Source organism: Pholis gunnellus (genome assembly GCF_910591455.1).
Source record: "Pholis gunnellus genome assembly, chromosome: 12".
NCBI classification, from domain to species: Eukaryota; Metazoa; Chordata; class Actinopteri; order Perciformes; family Pholidae; genus Pholis; species Pholis gunnellus.
Window position 1 is genome coordinate 7,331,373 of NC_136539.1, and position 24,421 is coordinate 7,355,793.

Genomic DNA, 24,421 nt, shown 5'->3' on the forward strand with positions numbered 1-24,421 from the left:
TCGTTCTCTTCAGGACGTTCCACAACAAAAGGGAGTGGGAGAAAATGGTCAGCGGGAAAGGGAGGAGGAGTCGGTACTCGGTAAAACCCCTCCCAGAAACTCCTAGGTGGTAACCGCTGGGTGAGAGGGTCATCTTCATCTTCTTCCTCCTCTTCTTCTTCCTCTTCCTCCTCTTCGTCCTCTTCGTCATACCCAGAATCTAAGCTCTCACAGTCGGACCCGACGTCTTCCTCCTTGTCCTCTTCCTCCTCAGCTGGGACCAAAACGTCAAGCCTGCCCTCATACTCACCGTTTACATAATAAACACATTCAACATATACTACACCTTCTCCGTCGTCGGAAGAGCACGGGATGATCCTGTAGCCGTCTGCTGCAGGACGTTCCATGATGAAGTTCACACCAGCTGAGAGGGACACATTAAAACTGTAAGGATTTCTCATAACATGAAATATTTCTGGATTACATTGAAGAATAATCAAAGATTAAATTACAAAAAATGATGACGGCACTACACGTGTCACCAAGTCACCAACACACAAGAGGCTGTGCCTTTTAATATTTTAACAATAATATCAAACATAGTGCAGCTCTGCCTCTGTTAGTTCGAACATTAGTTCAGTTAACAGTTAGTTATTCTGCACCAAACAATTGTAAGGACTTCAATGTTTGTGTGGACAAACCGATCAATAGTTTGCAGTAAACAGCGTGAACGTGTTTAATATGCATTGAGCTACGTATGTCACGACGCACAGTGAGACATGGCTGAATGAATTAATCCAACACGACCACAGTAACCTCTTTAGTAGGGATCGCTCTCTTGACCCTCGTAAACAAAATACCACAACAACGAGCAAAGCGCATCTCAATGTTAAAGAAATAGTTGATATAATATTATAAAGTAAAAGGAGCAGATGTTTTTTCTACAATAACTCAAGTTTCAACAGTCAAAATAAACCCACTCAGGGTCGCATCGTGCCCTCGTTCGATTACGTAACTTGCGTCCTGACGTCCGCCTCTAATCGTTCTATGGTTACCATGGTGCACAATTTAAGCATATATTTAGCATTTTATGAAAACGTTCTATTTTCAAAAATAGACATTTTAATGTTAAAATAGGAAGATTTGATGCCTTCAAACTAAAATAACAGTGTTTTTAAATCTTTACACTAATTGTGAACACATTCCACAGACCTCCCGCCACATTTAAGACATTCTGTCACTCAAATAATCATTTTACAGACGATCGACTGTCGATCCAACAGGCCTGATAATATAGTGTGAACTGTTCACCTTTAAACTCAAAAAGTTTCACTAATTTCTAAACTGAGAACACTTTTAAGGATTTAAGGGGATGTATCAAACAGAAAAATCCTAAAATTAATCTAAAAGTTATCTTACCTGCTGGCTTATCGTCCAACACACAGCACGCTGTCCTCGGCGGGCGCTGCTCCTCGATCGGCAGACGGCCGAGGGTCTTTTCCGGCTGTACTGTCGTCCAAGATAGTAGTAATCTAGTTGTTCAGTTCTCCAAAAGATTCGTTATTATGTAGCTTATCTCCAGAAGTTAAAAACTCAAAGAGTCGGCTCTCCACGGTATGGATGTCCAAGAGGTGTTCTACTCAAGAGGTGATCTCTCAAGAAGTGTTCGCTCGTGTTCAGGTCCAAATGCAGAGTGAGGATCAGAAAGTTCTGAGGCCTTAAGTAACCTCGGTCAGGTCCGTTTCCATGGCATTTAGGGACGTGCGTGTGATTGGTCAAGACAGAGAGAGAGAAATATGAATTATTTTCTCTTATATATAATGGATGGTGGAACCTTGCCAATCAACGCTACCCACTGCATGTGCACGAACCTGTCACTAGTAAAAATGATTTTTTCAGTCTTGCTAAACTACTGATTTTCTGCTTTATTATGTCCTTGAACCTGCTTGTGGGAGTATTTTGATAGTTCCCTGCTTTTCATACAAGGCAAGACTTATTTTGTTACGTTAAACTGCTTTATTCAGGTCTTATATGTTGCACGTATACTTGTTTCAAGTTACGTTAGCTAGGCACCGAATGCTAACGATTATTTGGGGACGTTAGCAACAACATTCAAGCAGTTTACGTGCAGCAATACTATACATTCACGATACACTGAAACTGTTTTGAATTTATTAAAATTCATGTATTTTTGCAGTTGCCTTTGACAAAAAATGTTTGCAACACATTTCACCTCGAATCAAACTACTTGTGGCGTGCTTTGATAGCTAACGTTAACTGTAATGTTAGAAACATTAGTTTGCTCCATTCATTTTTAAATTCTCGGTTTTTTTAACTATTTTAATTTTTTTTGCATGTTAAGTTTTTAATTTCCAATATTGAACTGCTTTGTCCCCAATCCTGGTTGAGAATGCGCACCATATAGCTACATACTTGTAACTTTAGCATTATGCTAGTTAGCAGTCACAGCTAACGTTAGTGTGTTACAGCCAATGCACAGTATAAGCTATTTAGCTGTGCTGTTAAGTTAGTAGTTGCAGTTGCATTGTAATGTTGAGATACCGCAGGTGTTTTGACTTATTGATTATGTGCTGTTATATTTGTAGCAATATGCTAGCAGTAGAGTTACATTGCAAAAGGCTATGGTGGCAGTACATTGGTTGTGAGCGGCAGTATTTTTACAATAATTTGATTTCAATTTAATTTAAATAATCTCATTTGTTAAGAAAATCACAGTAGACATTAGCCTAATAATGCCAACCTATTTTTCATTTGTTTCAGGTGTTTCAGGGGAACAAAGTCCCAATTTTCAATCTGCTACTACTGCCTCAACTTTAACGTAACATACAGAAGACACTAACAATATCTATTAGAGGGCCACAGCTGCCGGCTTGCAATAGCATTGCAGTGATAGTATTTTCACGATATCTGACCACCTGAACACAATTAGGAGGCCAACGTCAGCCTCTACATTTGACCTACAAATTAAATATCCGCCCCACACTGACCCCCCCGTGCCAACATTGCACCATCTCACATGTTCTACTGACCTCAGGTCGGCTAAAAATGACGAGGGGGGCGGGAGCTTTGCTGGTGAGTGGGCAGACGGATAGCCTCGCAGCTGTCATTGTGAGGCCTGCTGGGGCTCTGACTGTCATTTCCCCCCCTCGGACAGGCAGACGTAGAGGGAGATCATGAGTGGAGCGGTTTAGCTCGTGGGACGAGGAGGAGGAGGGGGGGGCGGCACTTTGCAACTTGTTGGACGGGACTTGATGCTCGCATTCAAACAGAAGCCAAGCAAAGGACTGATCTCGAAGGCCGCTGGGAATAAAGAGGACACTCGCTGAAGATTCGCCTTGTTCGGCAAGAGAAGTTGCACACCGGGAAGTGATTACAAAAGGCTGAAAAGTCAGAGAACACCAGGGGGGAAGAAAAGAGGTGAAAAGCAGGGCCGTCACTTCCAGGAGACGAGTCAAGGGAGCTGTTAATGCAACATGATCCACTGGGTCTTGCCCTAAAAATACCTCTGGGCAGGAAGAGTGGTAGCTGCCTTTATCAGCCTAATTACCTGGTAATCAACTATTTCTTTTTCTGCTTCGGACAACAACGAGGTCAGAGCACAGTGATTTGAGGATCATTCATCCATGGCGGATCTTGTTTCTATATATTTTAATTCAGCCTTCCAAATAAAATAAACTTATAGAGTATCTTAAATTAAAAAAAATGTGATTTAACTGTAGTTTATATATAAAGCCAGCTCATAGACTCTAATGCGCTCACTGGTTTTTGGTTTAGATTACTGAGTAAGGTCCCAGTCTGTGCTATAGGCGCACAGTCCACACAGTCACAGAATCCATTGCAGGATCCACCGAATCGGTTCAACCATGAGAAAAGCCGAGGTGCAAATGACCCTGAAAAAGGGGGCAGATGAAGCAGCAGCCCCCCGTAACCCCATCATCCCCCCGAAGCGGTCCAAAGTGAGCCCGGTGCAAGTTCAACCTCCGGGACCCGGTTATGCCACCCAGTCTCCGCCGGTTTTTACGCGCAAGATGAGGAACGCCGCCGTGGGGACCGGCTGTGACATCCGTCTGAAGGTGACTGTGGCCGGAGACCCCCAGCCCTCCCTGTACTGGTACCATAACGACGAAATCCTCAACATGGAGAACCAGGAGTACGGAGGGCTCTGGATTAGGGACTGCAAGCCCAGTGACGCGGGCCTCTACACCTGCATTGCCAACAATCACGTGGGAGAGGCTCGGAGCAGCGCTGTGCTGGCTGTCTTGGATCTCGGTGAAGGTAATACCACTATATATACTATATACATTTTATATGTACATATATATATATATATATATATATATGTGTACATTTAAAAAAAATAAGCCTTAAATGGATTTGACTACAAAACCCACAGTTCCACCTAACCCCTTGATAATAATATAGATAGCCATCTATCTGATATCACGCCGTAATCCAGTCTTCTAATGGACCTTTACATGTATTTAACAATGTCAGTAATGTCATTGTCATGCTGATAATGAGGTTTTAACTACAACATAATTTATTGCTGGAGGCCAACTTCCATGAAAATGACCCAGCATGCCACAGTCATCCAAAAGGTCCCCCCACACACACACACACTGACTGATCTCTCAACCAGGACACAAGCTACTACTTAAATATGACAATCTCTTTTGGCACATGGCATGCTACAAATAACAATATAATCACATTTGAGAAAGGAAAGTGAGGAAAAGAGGATGCTAACATATACAGGGGTATAAATACACATAATCACAAATACAAGTGTATATTTACACACGTGTACACATGTCGGTGTGTTTTTACACCGACATGTGTTTTTCACTATAAATCACTATAAATCTATTTAATGTCACTCAAATGTTTCTTTGCTATATATATCGAAACGTACAGTCAGAATGAGTTGCATTTATTGGAAAATATTACATGCAATTAATTAATTTCCCAAAGCAACTAAAGATGCTGGGTTTAGTTTTCCCAAAAGTGTTTCCCAAAGCATCTGGAGAGGGGTCACTGTGCAAAGGCATCAGTGTCAAAAATAACTAATTTCAAAAACTTGATTATTAAATACTGAACAAACTGAATTATTTCATTTTCTTTTGATTTTATATAACGTATGTTGTTACAGATATGTATCCACGAGTACTCATTCATCCCTCTATGGTGCAGAGAGGAGAGGAAGATGGCTGTTGTAACCAGATGCAACATCATTTCTAAAAGAATGTCTTTCTAAATTTATTTTCAATTTCTTGAAAAAAGAAGGATCGTTTTAAGTGTTATGCTCTTGGTGATCCACATTTGAAAAGAACATATTCTTTTGATGTTTTAATAAGGAATTGTGAGTGTCTGTTTGAGATCAGCACATGAAGAGAACGTTGATTTGAGACCCTGAAAATATATTGTCCTTTTAAACAACACGTGCTTTGGACAAATTCCGGCCAAAGTGAGTTTTTGAGAGCATATCACAGTCACGTTCCTCCATAAAGCCAGGGAGGCTCAGAGGGCCTGTTTACACTCCCGTTGTGATCAACAAAACGTCTTTTCACACATTTTGTGAACCCTAGCACTGATCTTAAGTCAGCTGCCTTGAAAAAAAAGACATAACCACCTCCACAAATATTCCCCCCATATATCAGTTTGAGCCCTCTGTCATTGTTCCGCAGCGCAAGTGTGTAGAGGAAACTCACTCTTCCAATTGAGAGCCGCCTTTCCCTGCTGACAGAGTATAAGTCGAGACTCATCGCTGCTGAATGCAGTTCAATCGGTTCAGCATGAGTAACGTTTTGGCAAATGGTGACGCGCTCGGTTGAAGTAGAAGTAAAAGACTGGGCGCTTACACAAACGATCCCTGCTGGGTTCAAGCAGCAAGGTGCTTTGTGCAAGCTTGCTACAAAAACTGTGTCCTAAAAGAGGGGCGATGTCTGCATACTGGGCAACGTGATGACAAGGATTCCTTTTAGTGTGGGCCGCGACAAAACCACAGTGTATTATATTACCGTTACAAATATTGGCCGCTTGGACATTAGCCACATAAAACATGCACCGTCAAATGTGAGTACTAGGAAAATCAGACACGGGACACCGCCTGCCTGTAGTTTACAAGAAAAAGATGCTGATAACAAAACGTCTCCATTTTATTGAGCTTTTATTCTGAAATTCTATTGTTTTCAACTTGGCATGGATCAGTAGGACTGAAACAAAAGATTAGAAATCGAAGACAAGAAGCCTAAAATATAAATACGCTTTATATTATTATTATAGCAGTTTATTTTAGTCTATATAGTCAGAAATTGCTCAGCATGGATCTTGGGCTTGACAAAACTTTATTTGATCCTTAATCGCAACTTCATATAGTTCACGGCAGAATCCACGTGTTGCTTTCAGTTTTCACAGATCAGAGGGGGAGGCACTTTATTTTGAAACCATTAAAACAGGGAAGTAAGATGAAAGGGCTGTTTCGCCACACCCGTGTGATACTGTATGATGGCAGTAATCAACAGGCAACAACACAGTCACCTAGATTCCCCTAGTTCTGTTTCAAGTAACACTCTACCAGCTGGACGTTGTTAGCATTAGCATGCTATGAGGATTATACAAGCAGCTGTTTTCCGTTGTGGTCCACTCAAAATGATTTTAGACTTGATAGATTGTGAGATTTTTATGCAACACACGTGATGGAGCTATCAGCTTTCTTCAGACCCTTAAATGACGTCAAGAACTTTTCCTTTGACTCTCCAATTTAACCTTCAGTTTGATTCAGCCCGTTTTTGCTTTGCCATGTAGTATAGTCTGCAGCTGTCCCATCACTCAATGAACCCTTCTCTCTCTCTCTCTCTCTCTCTCTCTCTCTCTCTCTCTTTCTCCTTTGAAAATATCTCTCAGTACCCCCACCGCCCACCAACTCTCCATAGTTATTTATACAGTGGAATGTGCCAGGCCTTAGATTTTTGTGATGTTAGCCAGCCAACGTCTCTCCTATTACACAGGAAGACATCACTGCTAATTTTAGCCCAGCCCTCTACTGATCAAGGAACGGGCCATTTTCCACTTCTAATAAATACGCACAAGCATAAAGATGTCTGCCATATGTTGTGATGTCATGCATCTGACATGATATATATATATATACTGTTTTTACTGAATAATGTATCGAGTATCCTTTTAGTTCTGCATTTGGTTGTGCAGTAGTTATAGGGTTCCGTCAAATATCTTCAAAGCTGCATTTAATTAGGCAACTTGAGGGCAGTGAAAGAAGTTGTAAACACAACATGGAAATTAGAGTTAGAAATATTAGCAAATAGATAATGCAACATTAGCGTTCACTGTTTCGGTCTCCACCAACTCCTGAGAAAAATAGCTGGCACTTTAAATGCTCCACTATCCTCACCTGCTAGCCGCTAACTTTGTCTGCCTTTTGTTGCTATACAGGTAGCGTACAGTGGGTTATTCAGAGCTTTTTAGCTGAAAAACAAATATGATGAGACCAAAAACAATGACCATTAAGGCTCCATAGAAATGAGGTGAACTAATTGAATGGAATTATCTGAAGGTTTTGTTCAATCCGAATTAACCTTGATCATTATACAAGACCGTTGTTCATATGAAAGCATTGATTAGTGCAGCTTTAAACCGGCGTTAACACATTCTCGGCCACTTGGGGGCAGCAGAAACAAACGGTGAGCAAAAAAAACCTGAGATATTAGCAACTTTAAAGTTGCCATAGTGGCCAACAGATGCCTATTTACACATCCAGGTGATGCAGAGCAACGTAACCTTTCCTTTAGAGTCGTGTTCCTGGAGGCTGAAGAGGGTGGTGAGACTGAATAAAGCAGTAAGCCGCAGGCAGTAAAACCAAAAGACGAAGCTAAAAGATGCTAAAAGACGAAGCTAAAAGCTGCATAGAGCTGACAATAACCGTTCAGTAACTGACTGAACTATATTCCCTGTGTAAAGCTTGCAGAGTAATATACTGTTCGGAGAGACCTCACACTGGGAGCATTAGATGTCACGGCTGAGCATGGCCATGGCCCCCTTCCAGTGTGTTGGGATAGTTTCCTCATGTTGTCTTCCTCCTGGACCATTAATGTGAGTGAACAGGTGGAGCTGCAGTTACACTGTGGAAATCCCCCCCCGTCGCCATGTTGCTTTAATAAGTAGCTTTAAAAGTAGATCAACAAATGTTGTTTGATGGACAAGGAATCCTGAGGGGTAATTGTGGAGTTTGGTAGAGTGTTCAGTGGAATATGATATAGGAGGAGTAACCATTCAGGACATGGATATGAGTAAATACTGAAATCTGTCTCTGGTTATGAATTATTAAGCCTCTCTGAGTTCAGCCATTCACAGTGTGTGTTGAAAAGTATGTTATCTGATCCCATACACCATTAGGACTAAGTCAAACGTGTGCAGTCACAGTACAATCAGTGCTGATACAACTACATTGAATACAACTTCATGATCTATTCATTACCTCACAACAGCGAAACATCTTTGCAAACTGCAGAACATTCAGTTTGCAAAGTCAGCTACACAAAAATCCCTTGATGACTTTTGATGATTTAAACGTGATATTTTACTTTCAGTACAGCGTATAGTTTTTACCTTTTAATACTCATAGTTCTTAGTTTACAACCAACAACTAGTTTCTGGATGTACAGGTTATGCAAAAAAGAAATACAGAAAAGTAAATATAACATAATATTAACTGTCCATGTCTCAAAAATGAAGAGACCAATGGTTACTATGATTAGTTCTGGAGTCCATTGGAGGAAAGTTATGATTCTGAAATTAACTCTGAATCATAATTCCCTTTTGTTGGAAATATCTTAATGTTGAATGACATCTTCATATATTTTTGGCTGCTGAAATAAATTTAAAAAAGCACCACCGGTAAATCTTTTTCCAAGATGATTGTGTACAACCTCCAAGTCTCTCAAAGTGAAGCCAATACAGAAGTGTCTTAAACTTGCATTCTTTCTAATGACCATCAGGGGGCGCCTGCTCTGGTTGCAAAAAGAAGTCGGATTGTATGAGAAAATGACTCTACTCCTCACTTGATTTATTACCTCAGTAAACATTGTAAACATGAGTTTATGGTCTCAATCTCTAGTTTCAAGTCTTCTTCTATACAGCATGATGTGCTTTAGAGCGTTGTGATTGACAGGTTGCTGCCACGGCGTGGTTCGGTCTGGGAGTTGTCCGTGTTGATGTCTTAGAGCTTAAACCCTTTCACAGTGTGTTTTTAGTTTATAATTGTAACACTTTGGTTGCCTAAAAATGTCCTTTTTAGCATTCGGATTTACTTAGCTCCTTCGTCTCGTGACGCTTCTGGTCGCCAAAAACCATGATGTTGACGGCCAAAAGGCCAAACTTAAGGCTTCAAAAAACAGTAGTCCACAAACCAATGGGTGGCATCACGGTGACTGCGTCCACTTCTTATTTACAGTCTACGGTTATGCCGCTGTGCGTGCACACTGCGATGGCGGCCTGTATAACAACGTCCCTGAATGTTGCGAATGCAACCAGAGAAGAAGAGTAATATACTGTATGCTAAGATTAGTTAATAAGCGAATAAGTGAAAGCAGCGCTCTGTTGATTATTTAGTAATTTGGGGTTAAAATTATTGGTCCAATTAAATTTCTCTTCTCGGAGATGTACTGTGAATAAGGACCAGTCTTATTTGGATGCCATCGTGATCTCACTATTAATCCAAATAATCGTGATTATCATTTTGACCATAACCGTGCAGCCCTATCTGCAACCATGATTCATTTAGTATGAGTTATTACTGATGTACCTTTTACGTACACTGCTGTAAAAGATAGTGCCTTTTTGGACCTGGGCTTATTCAAAATTGTGAACCTCCATAGGTGTGAGAGCAAACTCAGCGTGTGCACTGTGCTATTTTGTCCTGAGCACAGCGTGCTGCTGGGTGAATTGAAATGTCAATTCTGAGCGTAGCCATTGCCATGTACTGAGGTGGTGAAATGAAATGTGAAGGCACTACTGCCTTTTCTTTTTCCTTTTGTAGGGGAAAGTGTTCTCGAAATACAGAGTCGTTCAAAATGTACCATGTGATGACCTGACAGCATATTCAAGAATTAGTCCACCAAATGTATCACATATTAGCAGCAGCTGATCACGTCATGTACAACAGACTGTTATCTTTTATGTGTGTAGCAGTGTGATGCGGCCATTAAATCCATCCCTCTGTAAATAGGATTTGCTTTGTGTAGTCGGTGTAAGCAGCCAGCAGCACATTTGCAGCGAGAGCTACCAGTGTTCCAGCGATGCAGAGGAGTGAGGAGGTCCCCGCGCAGCGATTCTCCCCTCTCCTCTGCCAGCAACGCGAAGTCTGCTCGTTACACCGGTTGAAGAACGAGACACGGGCACATGGGGAGGAATGGGGGGAAAAAAAATGAAAAAATGTCAACCAATGCTGTAGAACGCTGATCTCAAGAGGGCTGGATCACTCCCACTGGTTTTTCTGCCTATCGGTGTGCACTGCCTGTGGGGTGGAACACAGCGGGGGAAGATGCTCACACTGTTGCTGGCTATTGTGTGGACAGTGGGGGCTCCCTCAGAGTGGATGATATGCATTCAACAGACGTGTCCACCTGCCGATGGAGATCTACGCTCTGTGCTTTCCAGAAACGGATCCTCTCAGAAGAAGTGCTGACTCTCTGAAGGTTGCAACTTGTTATATAATGGACCAAAGTGCCTTCTTAACGTTCTTTTTGTCTTTGCATTTGATTGAGATGCTCTCACCTGCACGTCAGCAGACTTGCAGTATATAACAAGTTGAATCTTTGACATCAAAGTCGGCATATTAATGGCTGATGGCTTTTGCAGAATATGTCCTGATTTAGGCGTGTAGTAATGGCTCGGAACCCCCACTGTATTTCGGGGAATACCCTGCTGCTGAACGTAAGCCAAGACAAAAAATACCTGTCGAGGACATACCAACAGTGGCCATAACAAAAAAAATCCAGACCAAAGAAAAAAATCAGGCAAGTGCTATTTCATGTTATCTTTGTCGATCATAGCTCTATTTATTCTATACTGATTCATCTATTTGCTGTATGTAGAACGTACTAAAAACTTCAATGTTATGTGTCGACAGAAGCATTTTATCACGGCTCATCAACTGGCAGCACGGGGTTTTCTCAACTGACAGTGTCAGATGCGATGACAATAATTAAAGGAGATGAAGCTTATCTGTACATCCTTGATCAAAAGGGAAACAGGCTTAGCCCATTGTTACTGTGGAATATAAGCCAATAGAAACCAGCATTAGAACTCTGATTAGAAACCACAGAGCTCAAGACACCACCAGAGCTTTGAACTAACTTCAAAGAATTTTGTTTCACTAAAAATGCTGATGTACTGTGATGCTTCTCAGACTAATGTTGCTCATTCGGGGCTTTGTAGAGTTTCTTATCACGATTACGGGCTTATTTATTGCTAGATATGGATATTTTGAAACCAAAACTGAGACATTTTCTAACGCTAATGTTACAGTGAGTCTTAAAATAGAAGGGAAAATAGAATGTTGACGATGATTGAAGATAAAACTTATTTTGTCACAACAGAGAGGGCAAAACTAAGACATTGAGATGTTTAAGTGTAGATCTCATTATGGAGGATGTAACTTGAGCTATATGGTTTTCTGTAGGGTTACAGTGACAGGTTGATGAGCCACACTATTCTGGGAGTATTGTGTGACATACATACAGTAATGCCCCAATGCAGTCACTCACTGCCATCGTAGCACCGTCAGGCCACTAACTAATGAAGCTGTGTGATGTCTAACAGCATCCTCTTCTGGAACATGCTCACTACTCAAGGCGTGCTTTAGTGCAGCGCTGGAAAAATCCAAACCTTCCTCTATGATTTAATGAGACCTCTCTAATTACAAATGCAATAGCGTCAACCTTTTTTTTCAACAAAAATTCATCAAAAGAAGTTCATCACGATCACCTTCTGTGCACCGTTCCTCGAACAACGTGCATACCAGAATCTTAGAGGCAGAAGCTGGGGTTTGTCTGATGAAAGATGTTGTCAATCAAATTGTGTGCGTTACATTCATTGTCTCAAAAAAACCAACAAATTGTGTGTATGTTTGAGATATGTGTTGAATCAAGCCCAGAGGAAGAGCTCTAGGCTTTAAAGCCAATTGTCGTTTAAGCCAAACCATGGAATTAAAACTTCAGGGTCTATCATGGGGTGCAATTTGGCCCAAAAATACATTTTCCCATTAACTTACATTGGGAAAGAGACGTCTGTAAATCAGCCGATCATTACTTTTTTTGTACGAACCTCAAATGTCCTAAAAATTGGATTAATTTTTTAGTAAAACAGTAGTTTAGTGGCTAGCACTGTTGCCTCACAGCAAGAGGGACTCGGTCTTGATCCCGGGATTGGGTGGCCCAATGTATGCAAGCTCTCCACATGGCAGTGTGGGTAGGAACTTCTGTGTGAAAGTGAACGTTAATGATTGTCTGTATCAATGGAAATCTATGTTCTTTTGTCTATCTATGGATGAGCATTTTAAGATAATGGATGGAAGTTGGAAAAGTGGAAAAGATTGTCGAATCCTGTAGTAATTTCTTTAATTTCAAATAATTTCCCTGACCTGTTGTTCATGTGAGCAAAAACGAGCAGTTGGGAGTTAAAGAAAAGGTTAGTGTGCTTGCTCTATGGGCCTCATGGATGGAAGAGCCGATTCATTTTATACCCCGCGGTCAAACTTTGTGGGCTTCATACGCCACTGAGCCACGTTCCTGGGAATGAACAGGGCCCCGCCTCCAAGCTGTATCCAGTTCTCTTCATACATCCATGCGTTGGATGCATTTTCTTTCTCAATCATTTGCAATGCAAATGTTTCCATATATTTTTCCTGGCGCATTGCTTGTTTTTGTTTGCACATTACCACCATCAACTGTGGTATAGAGTTAAACCTTGGGCAGAAATATCTATGGCGTAGCCTGTGTGTTACTAGTGGTCAACAAGACTAATGCAGTGTCCCAATTCCATACATCTGTACATGTATACTACATATTCATATACATATATATATATATATATATATATATATGGTGTACCGCTTTTCACTTAGTATATTGGAAATATATAAAGTTAATAAATATGTTTAACTGGAAATTATATAATACTTGCGACGTCATTAGAATACATTAGCTGGGAACCATGAATATCTGTGGCAAATTTGATGCCAATCCGTCATGTAGATGTTGAGCTATTTCATTGGATAAGTGAAAACTTTGTCCTGGCACTAGATTAATCATCATGGATTACCATTGTCATCCCTCGAGCCACACCACCAGCAAATCTTATATACGGTGTGTACAACAGACTCTGGTGATATATAGGACATGCTCATATATAAAACAGCTGAATGTGTAACTGCTTTATTATAATTGTAGGTGCTATTCTGGGAAAAGCATTGCATTGAAAACGTCCAAGAGAGATTTATTTTGAAATTTTCAATGTTGTCAAATGATTTAGATATTGCATGAATGTGCAATTTATGTAGATTTATAGCTTTGAGTAACATCATGAGCTTGCCACACACACAACATGTAAGGTTTTGGTCTTTGTACTGAATTCATATGAACAATCCCAGTATTTCTCTATTGTGCTCAGAATGACCAACATAATCCTATTGTGTTCTCTTACTGCAAGGGAACAACAGATAGCCTCTGTTTTTTTTATTTTAATTCCACCTACTGTGAAGCAAACACCCCATGAGAGCCGCTGGGATGCCAATGACTCAATAGCGCTTTCTATTTTGAGTTCCACCAATGACTGAGTTTTCTCTCAGTCTGAGGAATATCTCAATATCTTTCAGATGGTACAGCTGGAACAAGTTTTTATGTTTAAAAGGGATCAAATGGAAAGAATAAAGTTTTCAATTGAAATACTGAAACACCTCTATTTATCTTGCTCCAGTGTATATATTCCCTTGCCCAATATTAACTTGCAGATACCAATGAGAAAATGATGAAAGATAAAGACTGTACAAATGTACATTTAGCTGAGATGTGCTAATGAGACCCGAGGGTGGCAACATTTCATGTTAAATGACTGTCATAATCAAATGGAGATGAGGTGTAATGCAACGGAAAACTAAGCTTGTAGTTGAAGGAGGTTCATTTAATCTTTGAAATGCATATTATGATATATTTTAGACTGTTTGTCTCCACAGCTGGGATTATGATCCAAACATTATGCACAATTGAAATGTCACTGTCTGCACAAATTGTCTTGCTCAAGGACACATTGGCATGCGATTAGCGGAGCCCGGGATCGAACCACCAATCCTTCGATTGAAGGACGGCCCTGCTCTCCCCTTAACCACGGTCACCCGATAATGTAGTCTATTGGTTCCTATATTAACAGTTTGCTCTCACACGGTCTCACATGGTTTTATATATCTTTTCAGATTCCGATACAGAGGATGAAGGTGAGCAATTTGAGACCAAAGAAGATAGCGAGGATGTTGAGGACCAGGCTGTGCATACAGGTATCCACCGTGTTTCCGGCTTGCAATTATTCCCTTAGTGAATCATGGATTTTCTTTTATACATCTTTTATTAGCAGTAACATTGGCATTTATTTGGAGTTGCATTTGTGTCTACTTGATGAATATAAGTTTAACCATTCGCTCTCCTTTTAGACCTGCTATGGAAACACTGGCTCTTTAGCTGCTAATTGCTCCATGTAGTCGCTAAGTTTGTTTGTCTCGGTTTGGTGCTTGGTAGGTAATAAACAGTTGGTAGAACAGAGCTTGCATTGGCTGAAAACGAGGCTGGCGAGAGTCGCACTTGCATACCTGTTAACTAAAACAATGACCAGCCTTACATTTGCCTTGTTTCATAGTCAATGCAGGAACGCAATGGCTTACCTGTACAATATGTCATATCTCCTCTTTACATGAGATGCAGTGATGGACAAATGTGCAGAAGATGACAGTAGAACACATGGACATGAGGATCACTCTAACACAACCAGGCAAGAAAGAAACATGCAATTAACTCTAGCAGTTTATAAAAATAAAAAAACACCTCAGTGTAATGATTGTATTATTGGATTCAAATTCAATACAATACTCAAAAGATTGTGAATTAGTAACAACCTACCGATTCCAACAGATTTTGCTTCAAATCCTTTATTTCAGGAGCCCGTCAGAGAACTTTTCAAGAGAATCTCCGCCACAAGCCCTCCCACCCCCATCCCCAAGGCTCGTCAAACGTCCCTCCACCTCTCCAATGCCAAGTCGCTCCGGTTCAACGACACCTCTCAGCTTGCGGAAAAAAATTGTTGCGCAAACTGATTACCAAGACACAGTGCCTGGGGAGTTTGAAGAAAAGGTCAGGCAGCCCAAATCCGTCACCCAAGGTAACACCCAAGACTCCCGACCACAGACTCCACTGAGCGAGTACTCCCGGAAAGAATTTACCCTCAGACCATCCCCAAAGCTTACCAGGGCAAGCTCAAAGGTTTTTGAGAAGGTCCGTGGATTAGAAGAGCGGAGAAGAAGCCTTGATATTCCAGAAGGTTCCATCTCGGGAGGGTCCTGGGCAGGGTTCAATCGTGCCGGATCTGTAGATTCAGATGATGGAGGTAGCCGGCTTGGCATCTCTCGAGAAAGTTCAAGGGAAGACTTAAGGGAGGCTTTGAAAGAGGATGCCGCTGAACGAAGATCAATGTTTAGACAGAGAGCCGCTTCGCTGGAGGAGAAACCTCGCTACTCCCAAAAAGTTCAAGACATTGAGAACAAGTTCACCGAGGAGCTCCAGCGCATTAAGAAGCTTGTTGGTAAACCTCACATGAAGAAGTCGTTTTCAACTGAACAGCTCACTCTAAAGAACAAGCAGCGGCTGCCTTTAAGGAAAATTGAACCTATTCCTCCACAAGTCCTTCAAAAGCTCCAAGAAAGGGAACGTGCTCAGTGGGCAAAGGAACAGAGGGAAAAGGAACATAATCAGCAATCAATGCAGCAACAACAGCAAACACGGCAAGAACATTATATGTCCCAACCCCAAAAGACAGCAAGCAGTGGTTCAACAACTGTAACAGTCAATAGATTTGGAGAAGTTGCAGGCACCCCAGAGTCCATGCAGTTATCCGACTTACCAGGACAACGATCATTGAGAGAATTAAGTAGGGTCAGTCCAGTAACGGAAATCATTCAGAGATCATCATCACCAGCATTATACCATCAACAAAGGGAAGATTCGCCAAGCAGGAATGTTGCTGAGATGATGTTACGCAAGGTTGATCGAAGGCCACCAAGTCCACTTGTGCAAAGGGTCTCTCGAATGCAAGAATCCCCGCACATCCAAGAATCTCTTTTGCAAACGTCACAAAAGGATGAAACTTCGGGGAGGAAGACGCCAATAGAAGTAGCATTAAGAAAAATTGAAAACAGAAACGAAAGTCCACTGGTACAAAAAAGGGTGGTCATTGTGCAAGATCTTCCTCCTCAACCACCCTCAAAACCCCCAAGGATGTCACCAGTCACCCCAACAGAGGAGAGAATGGAAGTGGATCAATTTAAACCGGCCTCAAAGTTAAGAATCCCCGCGATTATTGTTGAAGATGAAAAGATGGACGAGGATGTTCATGTGAAGACAAGTGAGCCTCAGCAGATAACTGGTAGTGCCAAAGAGGGACGACAGCTGAAGACCAAAGGAAAGAACCGTCGCCCTCGACCCTTGTCTCCAGAGTTAGGTTAGATTCGCTGTGCTTCTTTCATTTAGCTTTCTGTAGTAGTGTACATTTCCAGTCTGCTTGCTTTTCATGTTTAATCAACCTATTACTCATTCCCTACTAGAGGGGATTTTCCTCTAATTTGATCACTGGGGAAAAAAATGGCTTAAGGCTTGTCTTTTTTCAAACTGTGCAGATTCGTCAGATGATTCTTATGTTTCTGCTGAAGAAGACCCAATGGAGGCCCCTGTCTTTGAGTTTCCCCTGCAAGACACCGTAGCATCTGCTGGTGCCGATGTGCTACTGAAATGCATCATTGCCGGCACCCCAATTCCTGAAGGTAACACGTTGGGTTTTAACAACAAAAACATTCACAGGTAATTTTGAATTGTATATTGAGGCAATCAATACAAAAATAACATTATTTGTCTTTTCTGTGTTCTCTGTTGTAGTTACCTGGATGAGAGAAAACACAGAAATCACCGGCAATGCAAACTACGCAGTCAAAGTGGAGGGGGAACGACATACTCTGCTCATCAAATCAGCTAGAATAAGTGATGGTGGAAAATACTGCGTAACTGCTGTTAATCAGGTGGGCAGGGCGTCCAGCAGTGCCACCCTTATAGTCAAAGCAGGTACGTTTGACTTTGGGGATATCATATGAAATTTACATTGTATTTACAGTATAGTTCTGTTTTATTAGTTATCACCATTGAAATATACCATTCGTCTGCCCATTTAACATGAAGTTAAATCTGAGTGGATGTAAATGTAGTATAATTAAATCTGCAATGTTAACAATTCAAAATTAGGTTTGTATCTCTTTCACAAACTAAAGCCTCAGGTTGGTGGATGAGGTTTCCATGGCGCTAGGCTAACCTGTTTAACCAGAATGAGAAAGAGCTCTCATCCACTGCACCAGTGAAGTAGGAAGCACAGTAGCAGTAAATGTTAAAAATATCTTAATAGAAACGGAACGAGAGGTTTGAAACAAATATCTTCTCAAGCAACAAATAAAAGCAATTCGCCTGAAAGCATTGTAAAATACTAAAAAAATAAATTGACCTTACATGTATTCTTTTTTTACATACAACAAATGTAGTCGTTCATACAAAGTCCTGCTTGATCTACAGCATATGATGCAAACATTCGCCTACATTTTAACAGATCAAGCAGGACATTTATTTATCAGTGTCGTACAGTCAAATATGTAAGAGGACATTATTTTAAAATACTTTACAAATTCAGAAATAGGTCAATGTGTAAAACAATAATTCAGAATTTTAAAATCTCATATTCTCCACCAATATCTTGGTTATCTCTTCCCAAACAGGGCATTGTGTTTCAGCTGATTTCTCTCCTGCTCCCTTTTCATTATCTCACTGAGCAAAATGCCTGTGCCATATATTCCAGCTGAACAACCTCACTTATAGTTACCATAGTAACTCAGAGTCGAAACTGAACCTATAAATTGCCCACTGAGGCTCACTGCCTCCACTCACTGTGAATCCACTATTGTTTGGATTTCACATTTGACATCTCAGACTCTAATTACATTTTAACTCCTCCAGCTCTCCTGTGTTCTTTTTGAGCTCATTTGTTTGCGAGCGGGATTGTCTGAAACTAAACCCCGACACACAATGTGACCTCGTTGCTTTTACAGAGTCTGTGCAGGAGCCAAAAGGGAACCTGGGTGTGCCCAGGGACATCAGCAGCCCTATTACATCTGATGAGGAGTATCTCAGTCCCCTGGAGGAAAGCATGGATTTCGGAGGGCCTGAGCTCAGGCGAACTATTGACACACGATTCAGGAAACCCCCTGCATTCCTGGTGAGACTGTCCAGAGCTCGGTCTAAGCTGATACCTAATTGACTTTCCCTTCTTTAGAGAATCACTTTTATATTTTCAGCATTGACACATACTCAACTGCATTTTTGACTGGTTTGTTGCACTATATTGCATCAAAATGTTTAATGTACAGGGCGTACAGAATCTATCAATATGAATTCTCCTGTATGAACGCGTTGTCCACTGCGTGGTCATCCCATCAACACATCTGTCAAATAAAACATGCAGGTAAAAAACATGCATCTCTCAGCTTCTAACTTACATTACATTTCAAACAGGTAACAATGAGTGATCAAGCTGTCATTGAAGGACAGGAAGTCACCATATCTGTCCGAATAAGTGGTCAACCCAAACCCATGCTCTATTGGTAGGTCCCCCCCTCCCCACTTCATCAAACCACTTAGACTCATCACTTGCATGGGAAATGGAAAAAAAACTTTATCTGTATCACAAACCGTGGGCATGCCTGTTTGACTGCATAGTTTGTTCTGGAGCATGCTGCTTTATTGCATCAGTTAAAGGAAGTGGAAGATTAATGTTTACTGCTCACCAATCTCCAGGCTGACAGAAAGAGTCTTAATAGGGAAAGGAGGAGAATAACATCCTTCCCCCCATTTACCATTGAGCTGCTCAGGGCCCAGAAACACAAATGTCTGGCTGAACTAATGAGCTCTGAGACAACAATCTGGAATTCACATGCAATGCTCAGGCGGTGCAAAAAAAGAGCCACATCGGATTGAACTTCCTGTTTGTAGAATACTCCCTTATATGTTTTATGAGCCAGTGGTTTCTTCATTGCAGTTGTTAGCTATGACACCAGCTTGGAATATTCCATATTTTTTTGACTGCCAGCAAATCCAATGAAAAAGACCAAAGACTGATATGTTATTGTTGTGGAACTTCTCTCTGACATGTTCATCCATTTTCTCAAGCATGGGCACTGTTGTTGACTTTGAGTTAATCCCACATGCACCATCCTGCTGCTGTAAATACTCACTGCTGCGCCATCTTTGGTGTTGAATTAAAAATACTTTCTCACACTTCTCAGATGGTCTGGTGTCATCCAGTCGGCACGGCTCATTAGTTTTCTCCGTTCTGCAAAAAAGAACGAGAACAACATTTGACTGTATTTTACTGATAAGGCAGTCGGGCATGCACTGTTGCCCACCAGTTGCTTTATCAGTAACAAGGCATGTAGACGAACGTCAGACGAGCCGTGCACTGGAGTGCAAGTCCTGGCCTGTTGCGTCTATAAGTTGAACATTTAGAATTTGAACAAAACGTTACAGATCGATTATTCAAATTTTCAGCCTTGTTAGTAGGGGTGTAAAGATTAACCGATACCACTCCGAAAATCGATACAAAAATCAGAGATACGGCTACATCGATACAAAACTCTGAATCTGACTAAAATTTCTATTGGAATCCGTCAGAAATCGAGATGTCCATCGTAAACCGATGCTACGTGTTATCTGTGTGTATGAGCAGAGAGAGCCAGAAAGCGTAGACTGATTGGTGCACGAGGGGAGAGACACAGGTATCGAGACTCGGCCAAGCCTTAGCACTGCATACAGAGAGGGGGGGGGTTAGACGGGACCAGAGCGCAGCGGTCGAGCTAGCCAGAAACGCAAGCAGGCAGTCACTAGTGGAGAGCTAACGTTAGCTAGGTAACAAGCCATGAAGAGCCACAAAAACAAACAGGATTTAAATGTCTCAGGCGATAGTTTAGTATACGGCAGGCTAAGCTACAATCAACAGCAGTGCACATGACCTTTGACTACCTTCTTTGGCATGTAGATGAAATTACTGTTTGTGTCAATGGAGTCTTGTGACTTCGGATATCAGCCATTGGAATGGGCTGTCTGACGGAAAGGAAAATATTCTATAATATAGCATACACGTAAACTGAAAACTCATTTTCTTCAGGTGGGCCTTTCTTTTAGGTGTCTAAAATATGTTTTGCTGCCCCCGTCCACAGCAGCACATTGTTTAAGCTTCCATGTTCGTACTCCTGTCTGTTTCCCCAAACGAGAGGCGCTTTAGGGAATACACTGACTATGGATAAGTACCTCATACTAACCCCACTTCAACCATCCCTTTTAATATGAGCGACAAGAATAGGCTGAATCACACAGGCAGGTCCTGTCATTGGAGTTAGTCATGACTCCCGAAAGACAATAGCATGAAAAGAATGTGCTAAACATAATACTGGCAGTCATGGATGATGTATCCCACCCTCCACCCCCTTCATACCAGCCAGAAGAGAGCTTGTGGTTGGAAAAAGTGTGCGCTTGGTCATCCCTCATCGCATTAATTAAGTTTAAAAAAAGCTCATGCATGATTCATCACTTGTTTTAACACACGGCAAGAATTGTTCCCTTAACTCTCCTCTTTTGCAGGCTGAGGGACAGAGTTACGGTTAAAGCTGGCCCACGTCACGATGTGCGGGAGACAGAAGACGGCACTTTTGAAATGACCGTCAAGTCAGCACTGCGGTCGGACTCTGGGGTTTACACCTGTAAGATCATTAATGAGTATGGGACAAAGCAGTGTGAAGCAAAGTTGGAGGTAAAAGGTACGCTTCTTTCGAAATGCACAGGCGTTTGTTGGTCCACATTTCACTCTCTGTTTTTGATAATGGAGCAGTTTTTGATCAGGTTTTGTCAAGTTAACTGTTTGCTTAGTTGTGACTAAATTACTGATACTAGTTTACTTGTTAATTAGGATATATACATTGATACCATAACCTAAAGTGAATAAAAACATTCTGACCAGTAACTAGTCCAACCATCAAGTACCACTGAACAGCACTCTTCAGAAAATGTCCTTTATTTACACCCAGCGCCACCAGTTGAGCCAGGCCTGGCTGTCATCCGCCCGGTCAGGGACATCACAGCCAAGGCTGGAGAGACCGTTCTGTTTGAGTGTCATGTCATCGGACCGAAGGACACCGATGTGGACTGGCTTGCAGACGGGAAACTGATCCAGCCGGCGTTGCTCAACTGTAAAATGCACTTCGATGGAAGAAAGTGCCGGCTGCTGCTCAACTCCGTACACGAGGACGACAGTGGGACGTACGTGTGCAAGCTCAGCACAGCTAAAGGTATGTCTCCAAGAATAAATATCGCAATATGTCTGATTTTAAATGAAAAGGAATTTAGCTGTCGGTCTCTTCTGCTATTCTGAATAAAAATTCTTATTCTTCAGAGGAGGTGACTTCATGCGGCAAACTCAAAGTCATCCCATCAATTGAGCCTCTCTTCACTCGCAAGCTGGACGTTCTAGAAGTAATTGAGGGTCGCAACGCTCGATTTGACTGCAAAGTCAGTGGGACGCCATGTCCTAAGGTCATCTGGAGCCACTTTGGTAGGATTGTACTTAAGTATGCATCACAGAATATTTTAAATTTTAAGTGGCAATCCTTAAGATTTCCTGGTTGACTTGGCGACACCCTGTTTTACTGGTGGTAGCAGCAAATATGGTTTAAATACTACAGGTCCTAGAATACTGGGGGCAGCAAAACAGACTATTGTCAGCAGGCAATAATTGGCCTTTTTATTTTTTCCATCATTCTGCGAGCAGCAGTGATCTAATTTTTATGCTACATGCCTGCAAACTCTAAGAAGTTGGACGATCCGATCCTTTATGAAATACTCTATTCTTACTTTTTTTCTATATATTTCTCCCCTCTTGTTATTTATAATGCACTTTAAGACTAAAGAAATATACAAATACAAAATATTTTTTTCCCTTTAGATCATCCGCTTATAGAAAGTGAGGACATTCGTGTTCTTCGGGAGGGCGGCCGCCACTCTCTTTTCATTTCTCACGTGACCAATGAGGATGAGGGATTTTACACTGTCATGGCCCGCAACAGTCACGGCGAGGCAGAGAGCTCCGCCGAGCTTTACATACAAGAACCACGGCCAGCCATCTCCTCGCAGATGTAAGAGCGTGTCAGTCCTGTCGTGTGTTTCATGGACTATTCTAGAATATGGTTTCTAAAATGTTATTTTTGATCTTTCCTTCCATTTAGGGCTAAACTGGAGAAGATGCCATCGATCCCAGAGGAGCCAGAGGTTCCGGAGAACGAGGTGGAGCGTTTCACTATGCCTGACTTCATCAAACCCCTTTATGACCTGGATGTGATCGAGGGCAAGGAGGCTGTGCTCAAATGTAAAGTGGCCGGTTTGCCCTACCCCACCATCGTCTGGTTCCACAACGGCAAAAGGATTGAGAGCACCGAGGACAGAAAGATGACGCAGTGTAAGAGTTTCAAAGTGGAATAACATTCAGCCAAGGCTCAGGCCGACTGAATGAAACCCCATTATGACAGTATGTGATTAGATTAACACTGCTGTTCTGAGTAGCTAATTAGTTAAATCTCTAACAGTCAAATTCAGACACTGTGACAATATCACGCTATTTCTACCTTGCTTCTGAGAATGGACAGTCAATACTTGCATAACGGCAAGAGTTTAATTTTCAGACATTTTAAGCAATTTTAAGAAATGACTTTTTCAGGTCAACAGTCTCATTTTGAAGGCAGGGACAGCGTTTATTTTGACACTGTTACAGTCGGCTAAGTCGCATAGAGACGCTAACGGGCCAGTACTACTTCCTAACCTTTCATCTCTGCTTCCTCCTGTAGTTCGTGACGTCCACAGCCTGGTCGTCCGCTCCGTGTGCCACGCCCACGGTGGCGTCTACAAGAGTGTCATCTCTAACAAAGTTGGCAAGGCCACCTGCTATGCTCATCTCTATGTAACAGGTGATTTTCATTCTATTCTAAAAAAAACACATCGGGATTCAAACACGAACCCCCCGTTTAAACAGATTTGCTCTGGCAAAAAGGCAGATCAGAAACATTTATGGACCTCTAATTCCATTGTGGTCATTTCCAGATATCCTCCCGGACCCTCCAGATGGGTGTCCAGTGATAGAATCCATCACTGGTAAAACCATCACCTTAACCTGGAAGAAACCAAGGAGGCTGGACCCTTCCATTGGTACGAAAGAATGATATTCAGATTTGTTTTGTTCACCGGATCAAATAAGTACACTATATAAAGAAATATAGACAAAATTATTCAAAAAAGAGTTTCATTGTAAGCTTCCCGGAAGCACAGCAAACACAATTGTTGTGATTTTGTGATCGGCAAAGAAGTAGTTCCAAATTGCATGAAAACCCTTTTTCTTTTCAGATCCCAGCTCCCTGATGTATGCCATCCAACAACAAGCCCTGGGCTCCATCCAGTGGACCATCATAGCTTCTGGCCTGAAAGAGACCACCTACACCATCACCACCCTCTCCAAAGGCGTGCGCTATGCTTTCAGGGTCCTGACCATCACCTCCAAAGCCTTCAGCAAGCCCTCACCTAACACCGACCCGGTGCAGCTCATGGACCGAGGTGCATTCAGGTTTTTCCAGAACATCCATCCATCCATCCATCATCAGTGTGGATGGTTGAACCATTTATTAAATATTATCTGTGTGTATATTTGCTTTTAGGTCCCTATCTTCTAGAGGCTCCGGTGATTATTGATAAGCCAGATATTGTACATGTGATGGAAAACCAGTCAGTCACCATCACTGTCACCCTCAATCATGTCAACGCTGCAGTCCTATGGAAGAGGTATCTATTAACATCTTCTATTCTTACATGAATGCATTTTCCTGTGATATCGTCTGAGGCATATACAGTATATATAATAGGCATTGTCTTGATTTGACATTTTATTTCAATCTCATTGAACAAATAATGTAACAGGCTCCACTGCCAGTGCTATCCCGCTGTCCTCCCTCCTATAACATGAACAC

General features: G+C 41.7%; 1 protein-coding gene across 2 annotated transcripts in view; it reads left to right on the forward strand.

Moving 5' to 3' along the window:
- Positions 1-3,136: 3,136 nt before the first annotated feature.
- Positions 3,137-24,421, forward strand: part of spegb (striated muscle enriched protein kinase b) — a 37,963-nt gene continuing 16,678 nt past the window's right edge. The window contains exons 1-17 of one of the 2 annotated variants that reach the window (XM_079170721.1): positions 3,137-4,275; positions 14,483-14,563; positions 14,985-15,051; positions 15,218-16,773; positions 16,949-17,092; positions 17,205-17,387; positions 18,416-18,582; positions 18,879-18,967; positions 21,000-21,175; positions 21,443-21,703; positions 21,808-21,966; positions 22,357-22,546; positions 22,637-22,866; positions 23,252-23,371; positions 23,505-23,609; positions 23,805-24,011; positions 24,113-24,236. In XM_079170721.1, the coding sequence (XP_079026847.1) occupies positions 3,864-4,275; positions 14,483-14,563; positions 14,985-15,051; positions 15,218-16,773; positions 16,949-17,092; positions 17,205-17,387; positions 18,416-18,582; positions 18,879-18,967; positions 21,000-21,175; positions 21,443-21,703; positions 21,808-21,966; positions 22,357-22,546; positions 22,637-22,866; positions 23,252-23,371; positions 23,505-23,609; positions 23,805-24,011; positions 24,113-24,236 (4,271 nt within the window). In that variant the 5' untranslated portion in view covers positions 3,137-3,863. The remainder of the gene's footprint in view (positions 4,276-14,482; positions 14,564-14,984; positions 15,052-15,217; positions 16,774-16,948; positions 17,093-17,204; positions 17,388-18,415; positions 18,583-18,878; positions 18,968-20,999; positions 21,176-21,442; positions 21,704-21,807; positions 21,967-22,356; positions 22,547-22,636; positions 22,867-23,251; positions 23,372-23,504; positions 23,610-23,804; positions 24,012-24,112; positions 24,237-24,421) is intronic. The other variant, XM_079170722.1, reaches the window with a different exon arrangement.